The following is a 23201-nucleotide window of genomic DNA, read 5'->3' on the forward strand; positions in this document are numbered from 1 at the left end:
AACTTCCCTGTTCAGTCAGGGTCAGCTAGAGCAGGTTGCTCAGAACCATGTCCAGTTGGGTTTTAAATATCTCCAGAGATGCAGACTCCACAACCTCTCTGGACAACCTATTCCAGTGTTTGACCACCATCACAATAAAATTTTGTCTTCTGTTCACGTTTAATTTCATGTTTTTTTAATTTGTGCTCATTGACTCTTGTCCTGTCAGTGAGCACCACTGAGAAGAGTCTGGCTCTCTCTTCTTCATTCCTTCCCATCAGAGACTTTTACATATCAATAAGATCACCCTGAGCCTTCTCTCCTCCGGGCTGAACAGCCATAGCTGTCTCAGTCGCTCCTCTTATGAAAGATGCTCCAAGCCCCTAATCATCTTTGTGGGCTTTCAGTGGACTCAATTCAGTAAGTCCACATCTCTCTTGTACTGGGGAGCCCAGCACATGACCAAGCATTCAGGTGTGGCCTCATCAGTGCTGAGCAGAGGGTAAGAATCACCTCGCCCAACCTGCTGGCAATCCTTGTCTAGTGCAATCCAGGAGGCTCTTGGCCTTCTTTGTGACAAGGGTGCATTGCCAGTTCACAGTCAGCTTGTTGTTTGCCAAGACCTCCAGGTCCTTCTCTGCAGACCTGCCTTCCAGATGGTCACCCCCAGTGTGTACTGATGGATAGGGTTATTCCTCCGCAGGTGCAGGACTTTGCACTTCCCTTTGTTGAACTGCATGAGGTCAAACATGTTTTCCGCTTCATATATCCATGCTGACTAATTCCAATCATCTCCTTGTCCTTCATGTGTTTGGAAAGGGGTTTCAAGGATTAGTTGCTCCATCGCCTTCCTGGGGATTGATGTGACAATGACCGGCCTGTAGTTCCCCAGATCCTGCTTCACAAAGGATTGACATTTGTTTTCTTCCAGTGTTCAGGAACGTCTCCCAGTCACCATGACCTATCAAGGATAATCAAGACCATCCTGACAATGATGTAAGCCAGCTCCCTCAGCACTCACAGGTGCAGCCCATCCAGTCCCATGGATTGATGTGTGTCCAGTTTGCTTAAGTGCTCCCTCTACTGGTACTCCTCAAATGAGGGTAACTCTTCCTTTCTCCAGAGTTTCCCACTGATCTCAGCAGCCTGGGATTTCTGAAGGCCATTTTAACTGGTAAAGGCTGAGTCAAAGAAGGCATTGAGTACTTCAGTGTTTTCCACTTCTTTTGTCACCAGGTCCCCTGTCCCATTCAGGAGTGGGCCCATATTCTCCTCAGTCTTCCTTTTACTGTTTATGCACTTGTAGAGTCCATTCTTGTTGCTCTTCACAACCCTTGCCAGATTCAGCTCCAGGTTGGCCTTGGCTTTCCTAAACTTACCCCTGCAAGATCAGACGGAAACTCTATACTTCGCCTGAGTCATCTGCCTCTTCTTCCATCTCTTATACACTACCTTTTTATGTCTGAGTTTTGTTAGGATTTCCTTGCTTATCCATGCCAGCCTCCTTTGCTTGATTTCCTACTTGGCAGTATCGACCCTTCTTGAGCTTGTAGGATGTGATCTTTGGGTATCAAGTGGCAATTCTGGATCCCTCTTCTATCCAGGGCCATATCCCCTGCGATTCTTCCAAGCACATCTCTGAAGAGACTGCAGACTGCTATCCTGAAATCCAGAGTTGTGGTCCTGCTTTTTGCACTCCTCCCTCCACTTAGAATCCTGAATTCTACCATCTCATGGTCCCTGCATCCAAGGCTACCTGTGACTTTAAATCCCCCCCATCAGTTCATCCTTGTTTTTAAGTATCAACTACAGCAGAGCACCTTCTCTTGCTGGCTCCTTGATCACTTGTGTCAGGAAGTTGTTGTCAAAGCACTTTAGAAATCTTCTAGATTGCTTGAGCCCTGCTGTATAGTTCTTCCAGCAGATATCAGCTATTGATATATCACATATTGAATTCCTGGCTCCTAGTTTGAACTAAAATGTTACTCTTTACTTCCATTCCTAATATCTGTCATATTTACTAAAAAAGTAACTGTACATAATATTGATACGATAGCAGCACATTATCTCAGGTGCTAGCATAGTTTTCATTATAGAACCCCAAACTGTAAATGTATTCATTCTAACAATATCCCAAGACACCATTTTATAGACAGAAAATAACTGAATCATTGAGAAAAGAACTTGTAGAAGTTACCTTGAAATCCTTGGCACTGGTGAGAATCACATGCAGGTATTTCTGGTCCCACCTAATCCTCCACTCATAAGATCAGCTTCAGCCACAAACCTAATTTATAGAGCTTGGCTGCACACCCAAAGTGTAGGAATGTTCTAATTCAGGGTTCAATAAAACCAACTTTAAAGTTCAGCCCAGAGATAAAACCTTTCTCAGTGTTTAAATATCCACAGAGCATTTGGACTTAGGAACTTAGCTCAGAATTAATTCAAACAGAATTTAATTTAAGGCAAATGCATTAAAAGACGCTAAATTGAAAAAGACTGCATTCTGTATTTCTTTTTCACAAAGACTAATGCTTACACAGTCTGATTAAAAGTAGACAGTCAAAACCGTAATGAACATGATAAGGATACTTACGTGTAGTTTCAGTTCCACGGAGGCCCTCACTAGCAGCATTTGAGTATATAGCAAAAACAGCTATCTGGTATTCAGTTAAAGACATCAAGTTTTTCAGAACTGCTGTTGATGAGCTTCCATCTACCACAACCTGTTCAGAAGAAAATTCAACTAAATACACATAAAGCAAACTAACTATGTTACCATCAAATCAATCCCTCTTTCAGGCGATTTTTACACTGGCATCTAAGAATCAATACACTAAAGTTCAATTCATAAATCAAATTGGCTTTTGCTACCTTTATGTACAGTGGGGTGTCTGAAAAAGAACAGCAACTATACACATAATCAAAATGTTTAGCTGATATAAGTAGCCATTTAGAACAAAGGAATTGCTTAGATAAATAAAGTGTATGGATTACAGTTTAAGAGTGTATATTGGGCACTTTTTGATATAATTACTATATCATCATGAATATTTCTTTAGTACTACATATGTACACACACAGTACTTCAAACTGACATTAATATATATCCATGCTAAACAAGTTTATACTACAAAAAGAAATATATCCTTAGTTAAATCCTTTTGGTCTTCTGCCTTTCCCTTCAGTTTTGTAAGCCGTTAGCTGAAGCCAAAAGCTTGTTCCACTGCATTTTTTTCTCCATCTCCAAAATGCTTAGTCCTATTCAAATAAACACCTCTCTCCAAATTTTTAATGATCAATTGTATATGTCCTAAAACATAAACCCGTATCATCTTCCTTTTATGAATTATTTTTTCTTAGAATTGAAAATCTGGCTTACCATCAGCTCCTACCTTTTCTGTTCTTGTAAACAGAATAGTGCAGGGGAAGTCAATAGAATTGGTTTAAGTAACCATATGTGTAAGCAAAAACGCAGGCAGCTCACCACCCTGCCCCAAAAGCACTCACTGGTATAGCACATTTACTATAAATCACATGACAGAAAAGCACCCTGGCTACTACCTAACCTTCACCACCATTCAATGTGACCATATCTCCTTTCTGTAGTGGGCTTCAGAGCCCACATAGGGAATTTCAGTGTAGATTTAAATAAGACCATGGATTTTCTGTCTGGTTAGTTCTTCCTTTTCCTCCTATTACCTCTTCCGGTTGTCCTCCTCGAGTGGGATAGTACACAACCCTGTATTTTTCCACTTTGCCTGGTGCATGGGTCCAGCTAACCCGGAATCCTCTAGCTGTTACCTCAGATGTGACCAAATCCGAAGGAGCCCCAAGTGAAGCAACAATTGTTCCTAGGTTAGAGACAACACAAATTTTTTATTCCCCTCTGCAAAATAATGATTTGGTCTGTTGTATTTGCTGAAGCTCCAAAGATCGCTCCTCATCAGAAAATCAAATTGGCTACTGCACATTTATTTAGGTAATTTTCAATGGAAACAAAGAACTAATAGTAAGAATGAGTACTGCACATGGAGTTTTCACTGGGACTAAGCCTCCCTGGTCTTTCATAAACCTTTATATGAAAGAGACAAAAATACGAAACTAAGCCTTCTTGTCATTCCTCCCATTACTCTTTCAAGTGCTTTCTTTCTGGGTGTTTCTTTCAGGTTGCTTTCCTTCCAGTCATGAAAAACATCCAAGTACATATACAGCTGTGATCTCCTGTACTCCTCTGCAGGTTGGAAACTGATATGCTGCCTGTCAGCAGATTGAAGAGATGTAGCAAACGGTCATCTTCTCTGGCAATCATTTCTTTCCACAAAGATGTCTCATCTCTTTATGGTTTTCCCATCCTCTCCCTCTCAATTTCCCAGCTGACTGCTTATCCCCCCCACAAGACACACCTAATATTCTGTATTTCTTCCAATTTCCAGGTGAATAAAAGAGGAAAAAGATGGAATGAAGCCTTACTAATACACACTTTTTCATGGCACAGGTAGAAATATATGTGAAAGACAGCCTTCCTTACTGATATATATTACAAGCTTATTGAAAAAATCAGTCAGCATTTTTGGGATATTATAGAATCACAAACCAAGCAATACAAACAAAATCCACTCAGGCCTTTCAGAAATAATTGCCTTAGGTAGGACTGTTTCTTTAGCAAATTGCAACATTTTTTCATAGCCATTTCTTTTGGTCAGAAAAGAAAAGAAATATTGTAGTCCCAGAAGTCTTTTTTACATAAGAACAATTTTCTTCACCACCATCTTTCCTTATGCTCTGAAATATATTTTTTGTGTATTAAATAAGAAAGTGGAAAAAAAAATCCATCATCAGGAAGGGACAAAGAAATCATAATAGTTGAAATTTTTGAAAACTTATGAGACAATAAAAACAGTAAGTTAGAAGATGGAAAACACAGCACAAACGTAACAATTCCATGTGCAGCTGCTTAAGTAATTCATCCCCAAAGCTGTGTATTATAAAAAAAATTTCCTTACCCACCACTTGGAAACAGTTACAGCAAAATTAATGTAAATTTTTCTATTTTTTGGTACTACCAAATACCATAATATTTACCACTATCAAAGACAGAGAGCAAAAGATCAAAGATATCAAATCAAGAATGAAACATACCCAGGAAGATAACTTCCCTGACAATGTACTTTCTTGTGACCAAAAGAATATACAGCATGAGTCAAGTGCCAGAAGCCAGCTTAGAACTACAGGTATTTGGAATAGGATTTGTAGCTCTAAGTTCATATTAAGTTACGTTATATCTTGTTTCTTATTCACCTTTGATTTCCTTTTCCTGTTCCTCTACTCGTGAGCACACTGTTCTTGTAAGACCTTCAACAATGGTATGCATGAAGTTAAAGTCAGCAACATTGTAGACGTGTGTGCTGTCAGGTTCAGAGGCAATCTCTCTGAGTTCATTTATATCTGCATTCTTTACACCTTTCATTGGAAAGAAAAATAAAGAAAATATTTGCAACAAAAAAAGAAAAAATCTTGTATGCACAGGGATTGATAAAAAATTACTAAGATCCAATTCTTTCTTTTTGTTTTGATGACCAACTACGGATTGCCCTGTTGTCAAGATGTTACTTCAAGACATTAATTTCTGCCAACATAACTGACGTTTTTTGGCTGTCTCCTGATAATGCAGCATCCATGTATACTGCTAAATTCTAGTTATAGCAGCAATGAATTGGAGAACTTATTTAAGATGATTTAAATTAATGATGATACTTGCTGGATAGAGACAGGAAAGAACACTTCCTTAATAGAGAGGGCAATGGATACAAATACACCAGAGTATAATGGGACACAATATATGGTGGATATGGCAGAATACACACCAATAGCAAACAGCTCAATGCCAGCATCTCGTAGATTTTTAGCAGGAGGGATAACATCGTCTTGGGACTTCCCATCAGTGATCAATATACCAATTTTAGACACTCCAGGTCTTGCACCTGCTTCAGGCTTAAAGCTGTTCTCCAAAATGTAAGTTAATGCAAGACCTAAAAAGGGAAACATTTTAAAAGACTTTAAGAGGGAAAACTGTCCATTGATTTTGCTAATATCAGTGTTTGTCTTTCCACTCAATTTAAAAATTGTGAGAAATCTTCTAATGAAGACTAAGTATAAAAGAATTTATTTACCAAAAGATTAAATTCCAACAAGCAGCCTAAACTACAGAGAAGGTGACGTTCATCTTTAGCAGCCTTTTGATCAGTCAATGTATTTTAAACTGGCTATAGAAACCTAAATTGATCTTACTCTGTCTGCATGCATCATCTTTTCTTTCTTATTCTACAAAGTTAGAATAGGAAGTCCCCTCTCCTTCTACCTACTTTGCTTATATGAAAGCACATGCTCTGGATAGCTTAATACATCACCTTACTTACTTTAACCACATCAAACTTACTTTAATTTGTTTGTTTGTTTGTTCTTTCCAATTTACAAGCTAAAGAAAAGCTTAAATAAAGCTCAGGAACAATCTGATTTTAATAACTGTTAATTATATAAAGGGAAGGAAGAACAACTCCTCAGGACAAACCTACATGTCACAATGAGATCCTATCTGAAAACTCTCTTAAGTCTCCCACAGCAAAGATTTCTAACTCACCTTCTTCTAACATCATATAAAATAATCATAATAATTTACTACCTGCTACCTCACAGTAATCTCATTCCTAGAATCATACTACAGTCCTTCTGTCTGTTCCACTGCAATCACTCCTTCTACCAAAATAAAGGCTGTTGCAGAAGAGAAGGAGAATCTTTCACGTTCTTTCTCCCCTTCCCTCCTAGCCAAAAAAAAGAAAAAGAAGGAGCAATTTACTTGAAGCCATGTCTGGGTCTTTGGATATATCATTCTCCTGGCAAGACAGCCAATATTACTAACTGCTGCTTTGACGACACTGGAATTGTATTCAGAGACTCTATTTTTCCCAGGTTGACAGGCATCCCCCATTTATCCATCACTAAGTGTCTTCTGGGGCTTCAGTGCTTTAACTACTAAAAGGTCAATGGAAATCTAAAAGCCCCAGGTGATCATTTGAAAAGTTACTATTGCCAGTTGTCAGATATTAAAACAACATTCTTTCCTTCTCCAGAAGAAAGCTCTGCGCATGAACATTATGAATGGATTTTGCATTTTCTTCCTAGCAGGTAAAATATTTTACCTCCAACACAGAGAGTTCATGTACACTTTGTTTTATGAGAGCCTGTCCTGACCAGTAAGATTCCCAGTGAAGCCAATGAGACAAGTACTTCAGAAAAGACTTCACTGACATCGGATAAAGCCATTAGCAAGCTGCAAAAACCCTATCCTTTTTACCCTTCATAATAAGCACTAACACTTCTTAGTCTGTGCAGCAGAATATGTTTTTTAATGAAAGGCAAAAGCTAAAACATACACTGTACCTGTTAATGTATTCCCTCCCTTATATGGTAGATTACGGACTGCATCCAAAACAGCATCTTTTGTGCCATAGGCATTCAAATGCCATTCAATTCGGGGATCACCACTATACTGTGCAAGACCTAAAGAACCAGAAATTAAGGCAATCCATTAGACAACAAAGCATTTCTTTTCAAGCATCTACACTTTATGTACTTGGTTACCAACAGGTTACCATAGTAAGCATACCATAAGTAGCTTTGTTACCATACTAGAAAAACTGCATTGCTTGATGCCAAAAAAAAAAAATAGTATAAAGTTGTTCTTAGTGGCAACTCCTCAATTTATTTTCAAAGCTTTTCTTTCAAGCGCTAAGGAAAGTAAATGAGGAGTACACAACTTTTGCAGAGTTTAGTAAGATTCCAAGAAATTGGTTTTTGAAAAAAGACCAATTTTATTTAATATGCTTTTGAATAGACTACAATATAATATGCTTTTGAATAGAAAGCCATCCATTGGCACATTCTTCCTCCAAAAATTAAACTGCAAGGGTTTGAGCTAATGCTGACTGAAGTCAGTAAGACTGTTTCCACTGTTTTTCTTTTCCACTGACATTGCAGTAGAGTTTACTTAAGCTGAGTATCACAGTAAAACGTGAGGAGTTGATACTACAAACATTCCAGCAGCATGCAACGATAGAAGTGCTCTTATGATAGAAGTGCTAGTTCCAGGTGAGGATGAATCTTGCACAAATAAGTAGCATTAAGCTGTTAACTATTCTGAAATCATGAAATTTTTACATTGCTACAGAAGTATTAAGAAAAAAATACAACACCTTACCTACTCTTGTTTTCTCAGATCCCACATTGAAAGCAGAAACCAGATTTTCCAGGAACAGTCGAACGAGCCTGAAATTGAATCTGCCAATACTCCAGGAACCATCTACCAGTATCACAATATCTGCAATTGCTGGAGTTTTACAGGTAAACAGGCTTCCTGTAAATCATTAAAATGAAACCAATATTGTTAATTCAACAATAAAATTGTAACTCAATAAATGTATACCTTCGTCCTCCCACTAAGCTTAATACTTAAAGCTTTCTTCCATGGGCAAAGTGAGAAATAAGCAAAATCACTAAATGTATTTGTTCTAAATTCAGTAATAGAACCGTTTGGCCATTATCTACTTCAGTTCTTTCATTAAGCTGTTCAAAATTACTGTTGGGAAACCCATGAAAAAAAATCCTGCTTCTAAAAATACAATACTTCAGAAAGAAAAAATTAACTGTTGTATAACACAATCAAAACAGCAGTTCATTTTCATTCTCAAGAATATACATACACAGTATACAGTTCATGACACTTAACCTTAGGTGTAGACAAGAGAGCTACCTAGAGATGCAGACATCCAAAACAGTTATCAAGACCCCTTTTATAGTCAACGTAGAAAAACAGTTGTTCCTATAAATCTCAGCAACTCTGTAGAAAAACTTCTTTAGCTGCCATTGTAGACTTCTAAAGTTAGAAGTGAATCTCACCCTGGGAGTCCAGAGTAAAACTGATGGTCAATTGAATATGCTGTATTAAACCTAAGTAGGAGGCACTCAATACAGCAAAGGTAAAATGCAAAGACCTTAGATTCAAATTCACAATCATTATGAGAACTAGCACCACATGAAGATTTAGTCTTACAGATATATGGAAAAGTACACAAAAATAAAAGAGCATTAAAAAAGCAACAGAAAAGACCTCATGAGAATTAGCAGAGATGCATATTATTGTCTCTAAGGTTTAGCTAACCAATGGGGAAATCAGAGGAAATGGAAATAGATATTAAACACAAATAGCAAGATAAGCCAACAAGAAGGTTTTTAGGGATACACATTTTTAAGAAACTGAAAAATGTAAAGAAAAGTGCCACATTCAGTTCGAGAAAATGACAGGAGGGGAAGTAAGAGAAAGGAGGAGGTTTCCATAACCTCAGACAGAATTGCCACATCCCATAGAAGTGGCTGAATGACTGCAAAAGTAAGGTTGCTGAAATAGTGGATTTATATTGTAGGGAGGGAAACCAAATGAGTGATGTTACACAGGTATACCAAATGAGCTTACGTTTGAAGTATAAAAATAGAAAACTCCCCACCAGACTGACTACAGAATAAGGTGGAAGTAGGAAAGTCAAAGCAAAACATGTTAGTAGAAAAGGTATTGTGCATCACAAACCATTTAGGGATGAAAATCATGTTCCTGAATACAGTAAAAAACCTGCAGAGTAGTGAAGTAAGCTGCAGCCCAACTTTTATCATCAATTTTTTCCAGATCTACTACATAAATTAATTGACAACGGACACCAACACCTAAGGTGGTACCAACAGGAATTACCAAGTACATTGTTAGAAATAAACTGATCTTGAGCAGAGATACTCAGCAAATAAAAGAAGTTATTCAATGAGAAATAATCAAAAAGGTGCTTGCATTAGCTCACAAGCAGCTCTCCTGTTACAGAGAGGGAACTAACCACATGGTTAGCAACTTAAAACTTTAACACCATATTATTAATGACAATCTTTTCATTAAAGACAAAATTATAGTCTCACAGGTAAAAGCAATCTGATGTGCAGAAGGACTTCAAACAATTGGTAATAATTGTTAGATTTGTACTGTAGTGCAAATCCACTGAGCAAGAAACCCAATCCATAAAGTTACAGTTAATGTCTTAAACATGTACTAAAAATTTTTTTAGAAGAGCAGGGAACATTTCCTACGTGCAGCTAGCAGTGTAGAATAAGTTCTAAACACATTACAAAAATTCCACTTACAAAGATGCCAAAACAAATATTTTATTTTAGTTTTTACAGTACAAGACAACACTATTTGAATTGGCAACACATTTTAATGTATAAACACTGGGGAACATTTAGTAAGCATCAGAAAAATGATCTTAAATTGGAAGATAAATCCAAAGGGGGTCCAAATCTTTGTATCACTGAAGTCAACAGGAAAACTTCCCTTGATTTCAGCGGGACTGCAATGTGTTTTGTGATTTAATAGGAACTTACTGGTCATGGCAAAATTAATGTTTTAAATCTCTTTGCCAAATAAACTTCCTGTTAATCAGCCTGCCTTACTTGCAGTATTTGTCTTCCATTAACACACAGTTCAATTGTGCCATTCTCACACTGGCCATGATTAGCTTCTTAAGCTTTAAAAGAACTACTGGCAAAGTAAAACGTTACTCAACACCAGTAAGAATGATAGAACTGGACCCCTGATTCACATGCAAGCAGCTGTACTATAGCACAGATGTACCTTTTCAGTATGATCCCAGCAGTTTAATCATATAGCCCAATGAGGATAACAGGATTTGTGTGGCTGTATTTCCCTTCTCTACTTCTAAAATCTTATGCTTACTGTGAAACCCAGTTAGTATCCTAGGTCTTACTCATTTCATATCAACAAGTTTTGCCTATAAGGTTTCTTTAATCCTGTAGTGATGGCTTTGTGAATAAAACCTTTTATTGGTTTTAGTAAATCCATTCAGTGAAGCAAAACCCAAATAATAAAGAAAACAATAACAGCATTCCTTTCAATATTTTATTTCCACATCATCAGATCAGTGCAAATAGTATCATTCAATTATTTTTTTTGTTAAAAAAGCATGTGTGGTTTGATCCAAGATTGTACTGCAATGTCACAAAATGTGAAAATTTGATTCATTCTTCGTAGATAGGAGATACTTGTTGAATCTTTTCTGCATAAAACATTTAGGTTTTGTTACTTCTGTACACCCACTATTTGCTTATGTTTTCTCCTTGTTGTACTTAATAGAATTGTAGAAAGTTCCCTAAAATGGAATAAACAACAGTGAGATATTAAACAGAATAACATACTGTACAGAAATCTTTAAAACCCGGTAGGAATACAAACACTATATCATCCTAGTTTATAAAGTTAGTCTCAAAGACACAGTGTGTAGCAAATAATTTACGCACCCCACTGAGATTAGCCAGTTTCCATTACCAGTTCTAGCAAATGTCTTTTTCAATAGTCTTTCCATACAACCATACATGGTCATGAATTCCTATAGGGTTTGAGGATAATTTTGAACATTTCAACTATCTAAATGTAACTTTAATAGGCAATTTTCTCAAAAACATTTCTTAAAGGAGGATGACAGCATATAATTCTATATTAAAAAAGCTTCCAACTCTTAGTGTTTTAGCCCACTACAAGTTTCAATACTGTGATCAGGATGTGCCTATTTCCCTTTTACTCGGTCATCAAGAAAACAGTAGTGAGAGAGAATGTACCACTTTCTTCTGAATTATACAATACTCACCAGTTTCAAGAGCAGGACAGTAGGGAGCAGACCAGTTACCTAATTTTGTATAATGTTTCCTACTGTTATATAGACAGCAGTATTCTACTTCAAGTGCTGCATTCCACAACAACAAACAAAAACAGAGCCTGCAATTTTTAGGGTAGAGAAAATGACAGAATTGCAAACATCCTAAAGTCACAAAAAGACCTTATATATTTTACACCAGCAACTGTATTCAGTGCATCCACCTACAATAGGTGGAGGAGTTTTATGGGGAGAAAGTAAAAAATTAATGGACTTTCTATAACAAATTTACAATCTTCCTAGCATTATTTGGCATAAGAAACTTGCCACTCTTGCCAGGAAGCTGAGGAGGAAGGGGCTTGGTCTGCTCATTTCTGCATGTCACAAATGAAGGCATAGACTCAAAATTTCACCTCCAAAGACACCAGCATACAACTAAAGGCTATAGCAATGTATTAGGACAAGTTATTTAGTCAAAACCTGCTTCACTATTACCAACAGTCATATCATCATCAAGAATTTAGGTTCCTTTGTTTCAGGGAAATCTTTCAAAGAATAACCAGCATTGAAGGAATTTTGCATCTACCAAAATGAAGTTTCCTGCCTTTGATCCCTCAAGCCCCCAGACATTAAAGGTGATGCATTTGCTTGCAATTTCAATGTGCAATGCTATAGCACTATCAAGACCTATGTCAGAATTTGGCTGAGAGTGAAGCCAGTGATGGCAACACTGAAAAAAAGATCCAGCTAGAACTTTCTGGGATAAAGGGAGAGTTATTGGAGCCTGCAAAACGTGACCCTTGAGACGTCCCATTGAAGGGAATGGACTGCAGAGTGAGGACTGGGAGGGGCTCTGGCAGCACAGGGGATGCACAGAACAAAAGCAGGGTCTGCAAGCTCCTGTAAACACTGACCACCTCTCTCAGGCTGCATTTTCAACCTGTTGCTATTCTTTCACACACACATTCAGTAAGCAAGCGAGCAATATTAAAAAACAGAAGTTTGACCAAAAAAACTGCAAGCTTTACTTCGACAAAAATACAAAACTATGATTTTTAGACTAGAGTAGTGGCTCTTTGGCTCTTGGACTTAATACTACTACTCTTTGAAAGTTCTTTGAAAGGCAAAGGAAGAAGCAGCAAATACAGGCACTGCCAGCCAGGAGGACTCAATGCCTTAGAAGAACCAGTTCAGTTTGCATGCAGTAATGATATGTTCTGCAGAAACACATTTGGTATTTTGCCTCCCCTTGGTATGAAACCCTGTTCTCATTTTCAAGAGCCAAAACACACACTTCTTCTGCTTAGAAGTTAAGGCTATAATTCTTTCTGAGTCTGCGATATGTCGTTTCCTTTCTTACTCCCTGTCACAGTGGAAAAGTCAAATAATATATGTGGAAGGAAAGGAAGAAAGTTCAAGTAGAGGTCAGTAATAATACAGTATGAATGGAAGACTCATTCACGGGGTAACAAAGCACAAAAGGCAAGAAGCTTAATGACAGAAGAGAGTGAGAAATACCTTGTGAATAAAGCATGAATGACAGAAAACTCAGTCCTCCACAGTGACTGACAGCACCACAACGGAGCAGAAGCACCACTGAAGACAAGGGCAATATAAATCTACATCAGCAAAACATCACTTCTTTTTAAAAAAAAGGGTTAAAAACATAAAGGGACGTAAGGCAGGGTTCAGCTCCAAAATTCAGCAACTCACGAGTCCACGCTTCTGACATTGATATTATTGCACTGTGCTGGTGATATCATCATTGCACTTAGACCTCAGTTTAACACATCCCATATGTCAGGCTACAGACCAGACAAATGCATACAACATAACTGCTTTTCTTTGAACTAGATCCAACCATAGCTTGAATTTGAAGGACTCAAATGCTGGAACATCATTAGGTTGAAAGAGCAGCCCAACGAGGTTAGAAGTTTGTCCCTGCTCCCTAGAAAAAACAGCAAAATAAATTAAAGCAGCCAGCCCTTTCCCATGCACCTTGTTCTGTTCCAGGAAACTAATATAGCCCAACTGGCAGGCCTACAAATTTGTTATTTGGTGGAGTTGGACTATTAAGATTTACTGAATCTGTTGTGTCTAATCATGTCACATTTGACTGTGAATGCTGTAGTTCAATAATTTTGCTTCTTTCAAAAAGTACACAGCAATAAATAAATATTATTTAAAGCGTACCTTCTAAATGTAAAGCCACAAAACTAATTAAAGCAGTAGCTGATAAAATATGTTAATTGCCTACCTATACTAGTGATAATTCTCAGCTGTGAGAGAAGGAAGCATACAGCCATTTTCTATGCACCTTTCCATACACACTCAATGATAGTTGTACTTCTGCAGTAAGCAATCACTTTCTTCCTACATCTTAACTTTTTAATTTACTTGAGAGACAAAATACATATAAAAGGTAACTATGAAAGAAAGTGCTGATGTTTTCTGGCAGACCATTGCTGATTGATAGCACTGAAGCACCTGATGTCTGCAGGAGCTTCCCAAATAGCAACACTAAACTCTCTTGGTGTGTGTACCTCGATAGAAAAATATATTTCAGAATCCCCCTACATTTAAACTGAGAGTTTAAAACATTTATTTTAGTTTATCTTCCAACAGGCAACATGTCAACACAGAACAAAGCACACTGCTGAAATCTTTCCTGAAACTGAAGTTCAAGATGGCAAGATACCATGTCCATTTAGCCATAATAATTTACACTGAAGATGGTCCACAACCCTCCTGTAAAGTACATGAAACCTAAGAAACTCTTCTGCAGATTACAGTGATAATCCTCTACTTCTCTTTGCTCTCAGTTCTGCAACTGAGAATGCATGAATGTTTTAAATGAAACAGCTGTCTCAAAGTCTAAATTACTTTTCAAGGCAGAGAACTACAATTTTTTATTAATATGGTCATATTAATCCACCATTCCTATGTAACAAATAGGCCAGGATTTAAAAGGGTTATTTTTCCCTTTGCTTTAGTGAAGTATGAAATCCTGAGACAGTTTTCTCTGGCTGTCTAGAAGGCATTTAATCACTCAGAAATCCTCAACATTAATTAAGCTGTATTAATTTATACTCTATGTATAAATCCCTCTAAATCATGATAAAGAGCTGGTCTGTGCCTGAGCTTATAACTAAGTTACAGCTGCAACACAATAGGTAAAGTAACAGAAAAGAGCCTGCCTGAGAGAACAAGCTGCCTATCTATGAAAGCCATTAACACAACTAATTAAAAAATTAGTTGAAGTGAACTTCTACAACACTGTTGCATTACAGCTCAGCATTATAGATCCAGGTACATATGATGTTGTGGCCAGTGTGTCCAGAAACAAAAAAGATGGTGCAGTACAGTTACAGTGCAGAAGACTTTCAAATACAAGTCCCTATATTAACTTCAAGCATTTCTTGAAATGATATTATCAAAACGTAACCAATGTATATGCTTGTATAAATATAAATATGCAGCGATCTTCAGAAGCATCACTAATTCGGGATGTCATGTGTCAATCCACAAAAGCTCAGGATGAAACTTGTGCCCTCTTGAATGTAGCAATTCATCCATTGTCTAATGAGCAGAGATGTCTGAGTGAACACCCTATTCTGAAAAATCTCCAACTCCCAGAATCACAGGGTAGTGGAGGTGGGAAGGGACCTCTTGAGATTGCCTAGTTGAAGTGCCCTGCTCAAAGCAGGGGCGACTACAGCAGATTGCTCCAGGCCATGTCCAGTCAGGTTAAAGACTCTCCAAGGGTGGAGACTCCACAACCTGAGTAACCTGCTCCAGTGTTTGACCACCCCCACAGTAAAAAATGTGCTTTCTTTGATTAAATGGAATTTACAGTTATTTCAGCTTGAGTTAACTGCCTTTTGTCCTTTGACTGGACACCACTGAGAAGAGTCTGTCTGTGCCTTCTTCACTCCTTCAAATGTGGATTTTTACATATTGGAAAAATATCCCTTGAACCTGCTGTCCTCCAGGCTGAACAGTCCAGCTGTCTCAGCCTCTCCTCTTATGAAAGATGCTCCAAATCCTTAATCATATTCATGGCCCTTCACTGGACTCACTCCAGTAAGTTTACATCTTTCTTCTACTGAGGATCTAGCCCAGCACTGGACACAGAACTCCACATGTAGCCTTACCAGGGCTGAGTAGAGAGGAAGGATCACTTCCCTTGACCTGCTGACAGTTTTCTTCCTAATGAAGCCCAGGAGACTGTTGGCCCTCTTTACAACAAGGGCACACTGCTGGTAACAGTGTTCAACTTGTTGTCCACCAAGACCCCCAGGGCCTTTTCTGCAAAGCTGTTTTCCAGCCAGTCAGCCACCAGCATGTCCTGGTGCCTGGGGTCATTCCTCCTCAGGGGCAGGACTCTGCACTTCCCTTTTTTGAACCGCATGACATCCCTGTCAGCCCATTTCTTCAGCCTGCTGACGATGCTCTGAATGGCAACACAACCCTTTGGTGTATCAACCATTCCTCCCAGTTTTGTATCATCTGCAAAACTTCCTGAGGGTGTGCTCTTTCCCGCCATCCCAGCCCTCATGTGATTGTAGGTTCTTATCTCCCTCCCACATCATTCCTATTTTAAAGCTCTTCTCACCTGGCTGGCCAGCCTGTTAGCAAAGATGATTTTGCCCCACTTAGTCAGATGGATCGCATCTCTTCCAAACAGCTATTGGGCTTCAGAGAGGGTCCCATCATTATAGAAACCTAAACCCTGTTGCTGACAGCAGCTGCAAAACTAGTTGTTGACCTATAGGATCTGCCCAGTCCTCCTCAAGCCCTTTCCCCTCATAAGTGGGATCAAGAAGAAGACCACCTGAACCCCCAAGCCCTTGACCTTTGCCCCCAGAGCCACATAGTTGATAGTTTGCCACCCAATGCAAAGAGATCCTGGCAACAGGGTTACCATAATTAGTTTCCACATATTTAAATCCCGACCTCTTAAAATACATGCTATTAAGCAAAAGCAGACAAATATTAAAAAAGTCTTCCTTGGAGGATTTGATTTTGTGGTTCTTTGGTTATGTCCCAATGAGCAATTTAAAAGAAGAATCCCAAAAGTCTGTGTCACTGCACTGTACTGAAGTACCAATCAGTGGGCTGAGCGGTAATAAACATGCCACAGATATCTTTTCCTAAGTGAACATTTAAGATAACCTTTGATTTTCATCTCCTCTAGTTCACAGACTTTTGAATTCCTCTCATCCACTAAAATAATTATTCCCTACCATAAACAAATTACTAAATAGCCATGTTACATATTTTTCCCCTCAGGCAGATTGCACCCCTGTCTTCAAGCCTGCAACATTTCTTTCTGAGATTCCAGTATCTTCCATTCACTTATTGTTTCTTTGATCTTGTACTTATGGTACCATCCAGCTAGACAGATAAACAATGCATATAGGCACATCAGTTATGCAATATCGTATATGGTGGATAGTTATATTTTTAAACTATGGAAGGACTAATAATAAATCTCAAAATAATTTACTGAATATTTTCTTCCATTCAATACCATTTATAGCTACTTTTCTTCATAGTGTTTCAAAGGCTTTACAACAAAATGACAAGTCTTACCTCCAAAGCCAACTGCATTTTTAAAAAATAAAACCAAAAATCTAATGCAGAATCTTATCCTAAGGACTTTAGTACAGGGATTTTCTTAACAATTTCACTCTACAGATAAAGGCAATTTTTTAATCTTTAATTTGCAGACATATGAGAAAAATACTAATCTGATTTTACAGAAAAGGTCTGCATAGGAAATAATAAGACTCTAACAGTTACATGCATATGATTTTTTTAAAACATCTTCCAGAAACAATGGCAAATTCTAAATCTCTAAGAGTGAATTTAAGATTTGCACTGAGGAAAAGACAATTATTTTAATTAATCTAGACAAATTACTGGCTGCTACCCAAAGTATTCAACTGTTACGGGAGCTGTCAAAACCGAAGGAGAGTCCAATCACAAAGTACAGACTATGCTTAGACATCTGAGTTTATTTTCAGTTTGGCCAGTAGCTACTCAGCAATTTACAATAGCCATAATCAAAATGAAACTGCTGGCCCTTAACTAATACCACATACTTCAATATGCACACATGTAGTTAAACACCCTGATGCCTGAAATGCAGGATGAGGGCAACCAACTATGGAGCCCAACAGAGGATCTTTTAAATTTTTTTCCAAAGAAAAAATGTTCAATATTCAATAAATAATTATTCAATATTCAATAAATAATTTTTCAGTTGTTCTTCCTCAATTTTTTCCAATAAATAATAATTGTTGCATAATTACATTCTATTAGATCAGTTTTAGGGTTTCCCTCCCGCCATCTGTTTCCTATTCCCAGATTAATAAAATACTAACAATTGCAAGGCTGGCAAAGGATCTGTGATTCTGTTGAGAAAAAACACGAGCTTCTGAGCGTCATTCTCTTTTTTTAAGGTATAGCTAAACAGAACTGCCCCATCAAAGTCATAAAAGTATCTCAACCAACCTCTAACAGACACATCATTATTGCTTGCAACTGATACTTTATTACTGCTTCTTGGAGAACAGAAGAACACTAAAGATTATGAAGCTCTTAAGGCAGAAACATCCACCACAGTTTGACACCACCTCCTTGATTCCTAAGTATTGAGCTAAATTTGGATGTTGAGTTTGAAAGGTCTTGAGGTTATGGAGAGAAGAGATGAGATACAGGATAGGGAGACAAGAGATACGATATAAGTAGTATTTCACAGGCCACAGCCAATTTAGTCTTTTTGAAGGAGCTACCATCTCCACGCTCACAATTTGCAGTTTTCCTTCCTTTATCATACTTACTAGAAAGATCAGTACAAAAGACCAGAAATTTTACCACACATTTTTAACCACATAAACAAACCAAACCCAAGCAAAGATGCTGAGACTAACATTTACTTCTGAAACAGCTGTCTGCACCACTATGCAGCCCTAATTCTGCTAACTTTCCTGCATACAAGGAAACTAAATATGCTCAGGCATCAAGCTGTTGCTCCAGAGAAGCTCCTTTGAGGATTCCAGGAGAGTCGAGTACAAGAATGCCATGGCTCCACTTACTGAGGAATAATGAGCCAAACAAACACTTCATGAGCTAAAGACACACACGTGAAACCCAGCAGTCAGATAAGGAAACAGGACTCCCTCGCTATATGCAGACAGACTAGTATGAGCAGTACAGCTAACCAGAGAGGCAAGAACACCTTTGAGATGGAAAACATGGACCACTCAGCCAGGTAAGTTAAGTTCTGTTTCAGCTACTAACTAGCACCTTTTTAACCAAGAGGCATAGCTCAGTTGTAACACCAAGGCTTACTCGGCACACAGGGCACCAGGCAAAGGGTGCTGACATGAGAGAGCCCAGAATCAGCATCAACAAAATGCATCAACAGGTCCAGAAAGAACACGAAGACCTCAGATTACGTAGTGACGGTGGAAATGACCCTGAAATCCTTTCTCCTCAGTACAAGCTCCTGCTTGATGTTGATCAACAGTGTTAGTATCAGATGAATGGGACAGGCTGTGAAACAAGACTCCTCCCCTCTCAAAGTGTAAGCAACAGCCTTAAAAGGGAACATGTACAGCAGACAGCTGAAAAGCAAAAGATTTGGCACCTTCTAGTTGCATTCAAGACAAGACCATCTCAAGGACCACAGTCCCTGAAAAGAGATACCAAAACATTAACCTTAATCTCCCATTTTGCTGCCCAGAGCACAAAGCAATGCAGCTTGTTCGTCAGGGTATACAATACAACTGGAATGCAAATTCATGATGAGTTTGCTGATGAATGCATCAGTCCTTTATGATTGTAGCTTTCTTACAAGAGGGTCTTGGTCTTGCACTTCAGTGTTTATTAATGTATCTGTCTGCTACCACCTCCCCAAAGCTTTTTTTTGTTCTTCCTTCAAGGTTGCCATAATACAAATTTTAAAACCTGCCCAGTTTCAACTCTTTGCTATGTAGCTTCAGTTTCAAAGACTATGTAGTGTCTTATATCAAAGACAAGCATCATTCATGATAAACTGAGACATTTGCCTAGAATATACATCGTCATGAGCAAGCCTACAGACTTCAGATAATGAGAATTCATGCTACCAGACGATGAACTGTTAAGGAGTGTCTCAGCGTGGTAGTAACGAAAGTATTTCAATAATGAAACATGTCAACACAGACCCTGAATCTGACTTAAGGTAACAGTCTCTTGCTGCCACCAGAATCTAGCCATGCCAGCGCACTGTGGATGGGATGGATGCTCAAGAGCTAATGACTTGAAGAGATGAAAAGCAGTCTGAAGAGAATGAAAGACTGTTCATTTAATTCTATTAATCAGTCATTCAAGAACGTGAATAGCAGTATCCCGCTTCAACCAACATTATACATATTTACTGTGCAGAAGTATGAGGACAAACATAACTCAAGGGTTATGAACCTGAGTAGTTCTGATACTAGGAGCTGGATCACTTTATGACAAAATTGAAACTTATGTTTAGGTCCAAGATAGGCTAAGTCTCTTTTTCTACTCTGAGAGAGTAGAAAGAGAGCTATAAAGTTTTTGGTTTTTTTTTCTGAGCTACGGATTCCCTAGATATCTATGTCAATGCTGTGTTTACTTTTCAATGAAGCAGATGCATTCAGAGAGAGTTCCTAAAGAGGGACAGGGAGACAGACTGTGGATAACAGAAAGGCAATCTGACCAATCTCCAGCTTCTGCCTGGCCTGGAACACTGTATGAGAGGTAATGCACAACCATGACCATTTATTTGATGTTAACATACTGACAGATGGAAGAAAAGCAGTTCCTCCTACAGAAAGGAGGAGCCAGGAGATAAGTGGAATCCCTGGGTAAGAATGGAGACTGGCCATAATTTCTAATGCCAACCCTTTTATTTTCTGAACAAATCCAGAGTTTGTCTGGCATACACAAATTGAAGAAGGGATCCAGCAACCTCCATGTTAATACTGAATCTCAAACCAGGCTAAGGTAGATAAATAAAATTATTCACAATTTTAAAGATAACCAAAACAGACAAGGCAGCTACAAAATATATATCATACCACTCTTATGTTAAGATCTACCAATCCCTCCTCAATCTTTCTCTTTTCCTCTGTCTTCCCTGATCTCACTTCAGTCAGGGGTTCCTTCTGTCAGGATCAAAGTGCACTACTCAGAGTGAACCATTTCCCAATTCCAGCCTTCATAGCCACTTTTGGGCCTTCAGTTTCAAGCTTGCTTTCTCTCAAGAACATATTTCTCTCTTATTCAGATGATTTCAACGCACTTGCAAGTAAAGTAATGGCTATTTAGTTTGGCCAGATGGCAGATGTAAATGCTGCAATCTCTAAATGTAGCTTGCTTGGTTTGCTCCAAAGCAACTACCAAAATGATGGCAAAGGAAAAGCATTTAAGAATTCTGTCCATGGCAGTGCTGATACTTCCTATCAGGTTTTCCAGTCGTGGGAGGCAGGAAGCAGGAGTCTGCCGAAGGATCCTGGCCAGGTCCATAAAAGTATTGCCATTGCAAAAGGAAATCTAAGTTGCAAGTAGTAGTCAAAGAATACAAAAGCTTAGCTATGTCCTCCAGAGAAATTCGTATGATGAACTCCTGGAATAAGCATTGATCATCCACAGCACAATGAGCTAAACTTTCCAGACAGTAAAGGGGAGTTTACCCATGAGTTTCCTTGCAACAGAGTCCTCCAGTAAGTCCTCCAGTGACTAACAAGGAATTTCTAATGTACAAAGCTCTGCGTGGTGGCTCACAGGTTTATAGACTAGCTTGGAAACTTAGTGGATGCCTCTCATTAAATTCTACCTTCTGAGAAGCACAGAAACCAACATGGCGTGGATGGGGTAACCTAAATTCATACGTCAAAAAAAGCAATGGTATATTCTGATAAGTCTACTTCATCTCTTGTTTTTAAACAGCTATTTGCATCACCTGAAGTTGAGAAAGAAGGAATTCCATGAGGAGTCACACAGAATAAGAATAGAAAGCCATCACTTTCATGGCACAAGTTAAAAAATAGTCACTGTCAAAAAAAACATGCTTTGCAAACCTAGCATGGATGGGGGCCTGCTGATAGGATTACTGTGCAGGTTCTAAGTGAAGTCCAGAGCAGCGATCTTTTAGCACCACATCAGGATGGTAATCTGACCAGCAGCAAAACCACTGACACAACAGACCAGCTGCAGGCATTTAAGTGAGAGTCCTATTGGCAAAGACCAGATGGTCAGGTGCTCCTTTCACCAGTGAAAGCTGAGATAGGATGTATCATGGATCCTCTGCTTGGGCTAAGGTTGGACAGAACAAAGCCAAGTGAGTCCAAAGCCAAAGTGACAGAGTCTGAAACCAAAATAGGTATATAAAATTATTCCTGGTCTAAGCAGCTTCAGAGCGGTTGGAAGAGTGTGATGAGGGGAGCATAATTATAAATGCTTGCCAAAGCTTTGTGGTCGTTCAAAATGTTCTCAGAACACTGGAGCACTGTCCAAGCATTCCCCAGTCTTCTCAAGGCAGGCATGAGGATCTGAGGCAACCCCCCCAAAGAAGCATAGATAATAGATTTATTTTCATGTTCATATTACCTTTAATTGATTAGCAAATGCTAGAACAAGCAGATATATACCACACACACAAGAGCTATTCACAATCATGTCAAAGGACTGCATGCCACTGCATGCCACACAGTGCTGAAAAGCAATTTTTGGTAAAGACTGCTAAAATCCTTGTCAAGATGGTAAGCACAGAACTCAAAAGTAAACTGAAAAAAAAGCAGTCCTGAAGTAACTCAACAGCCTACACAGAGCATGTGTCCCCAGCTGTGAGGCAGTTAAATGACAGCAGACATGCATCCTGTTTCATACACAACAACGTAATGCATTCACATACCCTACAGACACTACAAAGATGAAATATTCAAGTCTCAGTATGATGTATATAAAACTTTTAGGAAAACGTAGACAGTAGCCTACCATTTAGACAAATGCAATCAATAGTTCTAAACTTCACTATACTTTTTGATGCAGACTTTAATTTACACATGTCCAAAACTGAACCTATCATATTGAAGTATTCTACAATGTTTAAAGAACTTACCATATCTCTGAAGTAGGAAATGCATCTACTCCTATTCTGCAGCATCTAAGAAACTGATGCTAATGACTAATGGCCAGGGTTATGTCTACACTTTGTAACAGAGAATAAGGTAGAAGTCCTTGAGCTAGCTAGTTCTAAGCAGGCTAGTGCATTCACCAGGGAGAGCGCTGTACTGGACAACATAGCTGCACTGCAATTAGTTTTGTAGTAAACTTGGTTGCATCTAGTTCAAGCAACTCTTCGATATTATACTGCACTACGTTGCGGGGGGGGGGGGGGGGGGGGAAACAAAACATTTAAAAAAAAAAAAACAAAAAAAA

The 23201-nt window shown here is 38.5% G+C and overlaps 1 protein-coding gene across 1 annotated transcript in view; it reads right to left on the reverse strand.

Annotated features, from left to right (window-relative positions):
- COL14A1 (collagen, type XIV, alpha 1) overlaps nt 1–23201 on the reverse strand; it is a 121605-nt gene that overhangs the window by 79899 nt on the left and 18505 nt on the right. The window contains exons 5-10 of the mRNA XM_010576963.1: nt 8237–8392; nt 7420–7539; nt 5847–6011; nt 5281–5442; nt 3682–3833; nt 2576–2705 (exon numbers count right to left, since the gene is read on the reverse strand). Coding sequence (XP_010575265.1) covers nt 2576–2705; nt 3682–3833; nt 5281–5442; nt 5847–6011; nt 7420–7539; nt 8237–8392 — 885 coding nt within the window. The remainder of the gene's footprint in view (nt 1–2575; nt 2706–3681; nt 3834–5280; nt 5443–5846; nt 6012–7419; nt 7540–8236; nt 8393–23201) is intronic.

Source organism: Haliaeetus leucocephalus, unplaced genomic scaffold (assembly GCF_000737465.1).
Source record: "Haliaeetus leucocephalus isolate CR32 unplaced genomic scaffold, Haliaeetus_leucocephalus-4.0 Scaffold555, whole genome shotgun sequence".
Lineage (NCBI taxonomy): Eukaryota > Metazoa > Chordata > Aves > Accipitriformes > Accipitridae > Haliaeetus > Haliaeetus leucocephalus.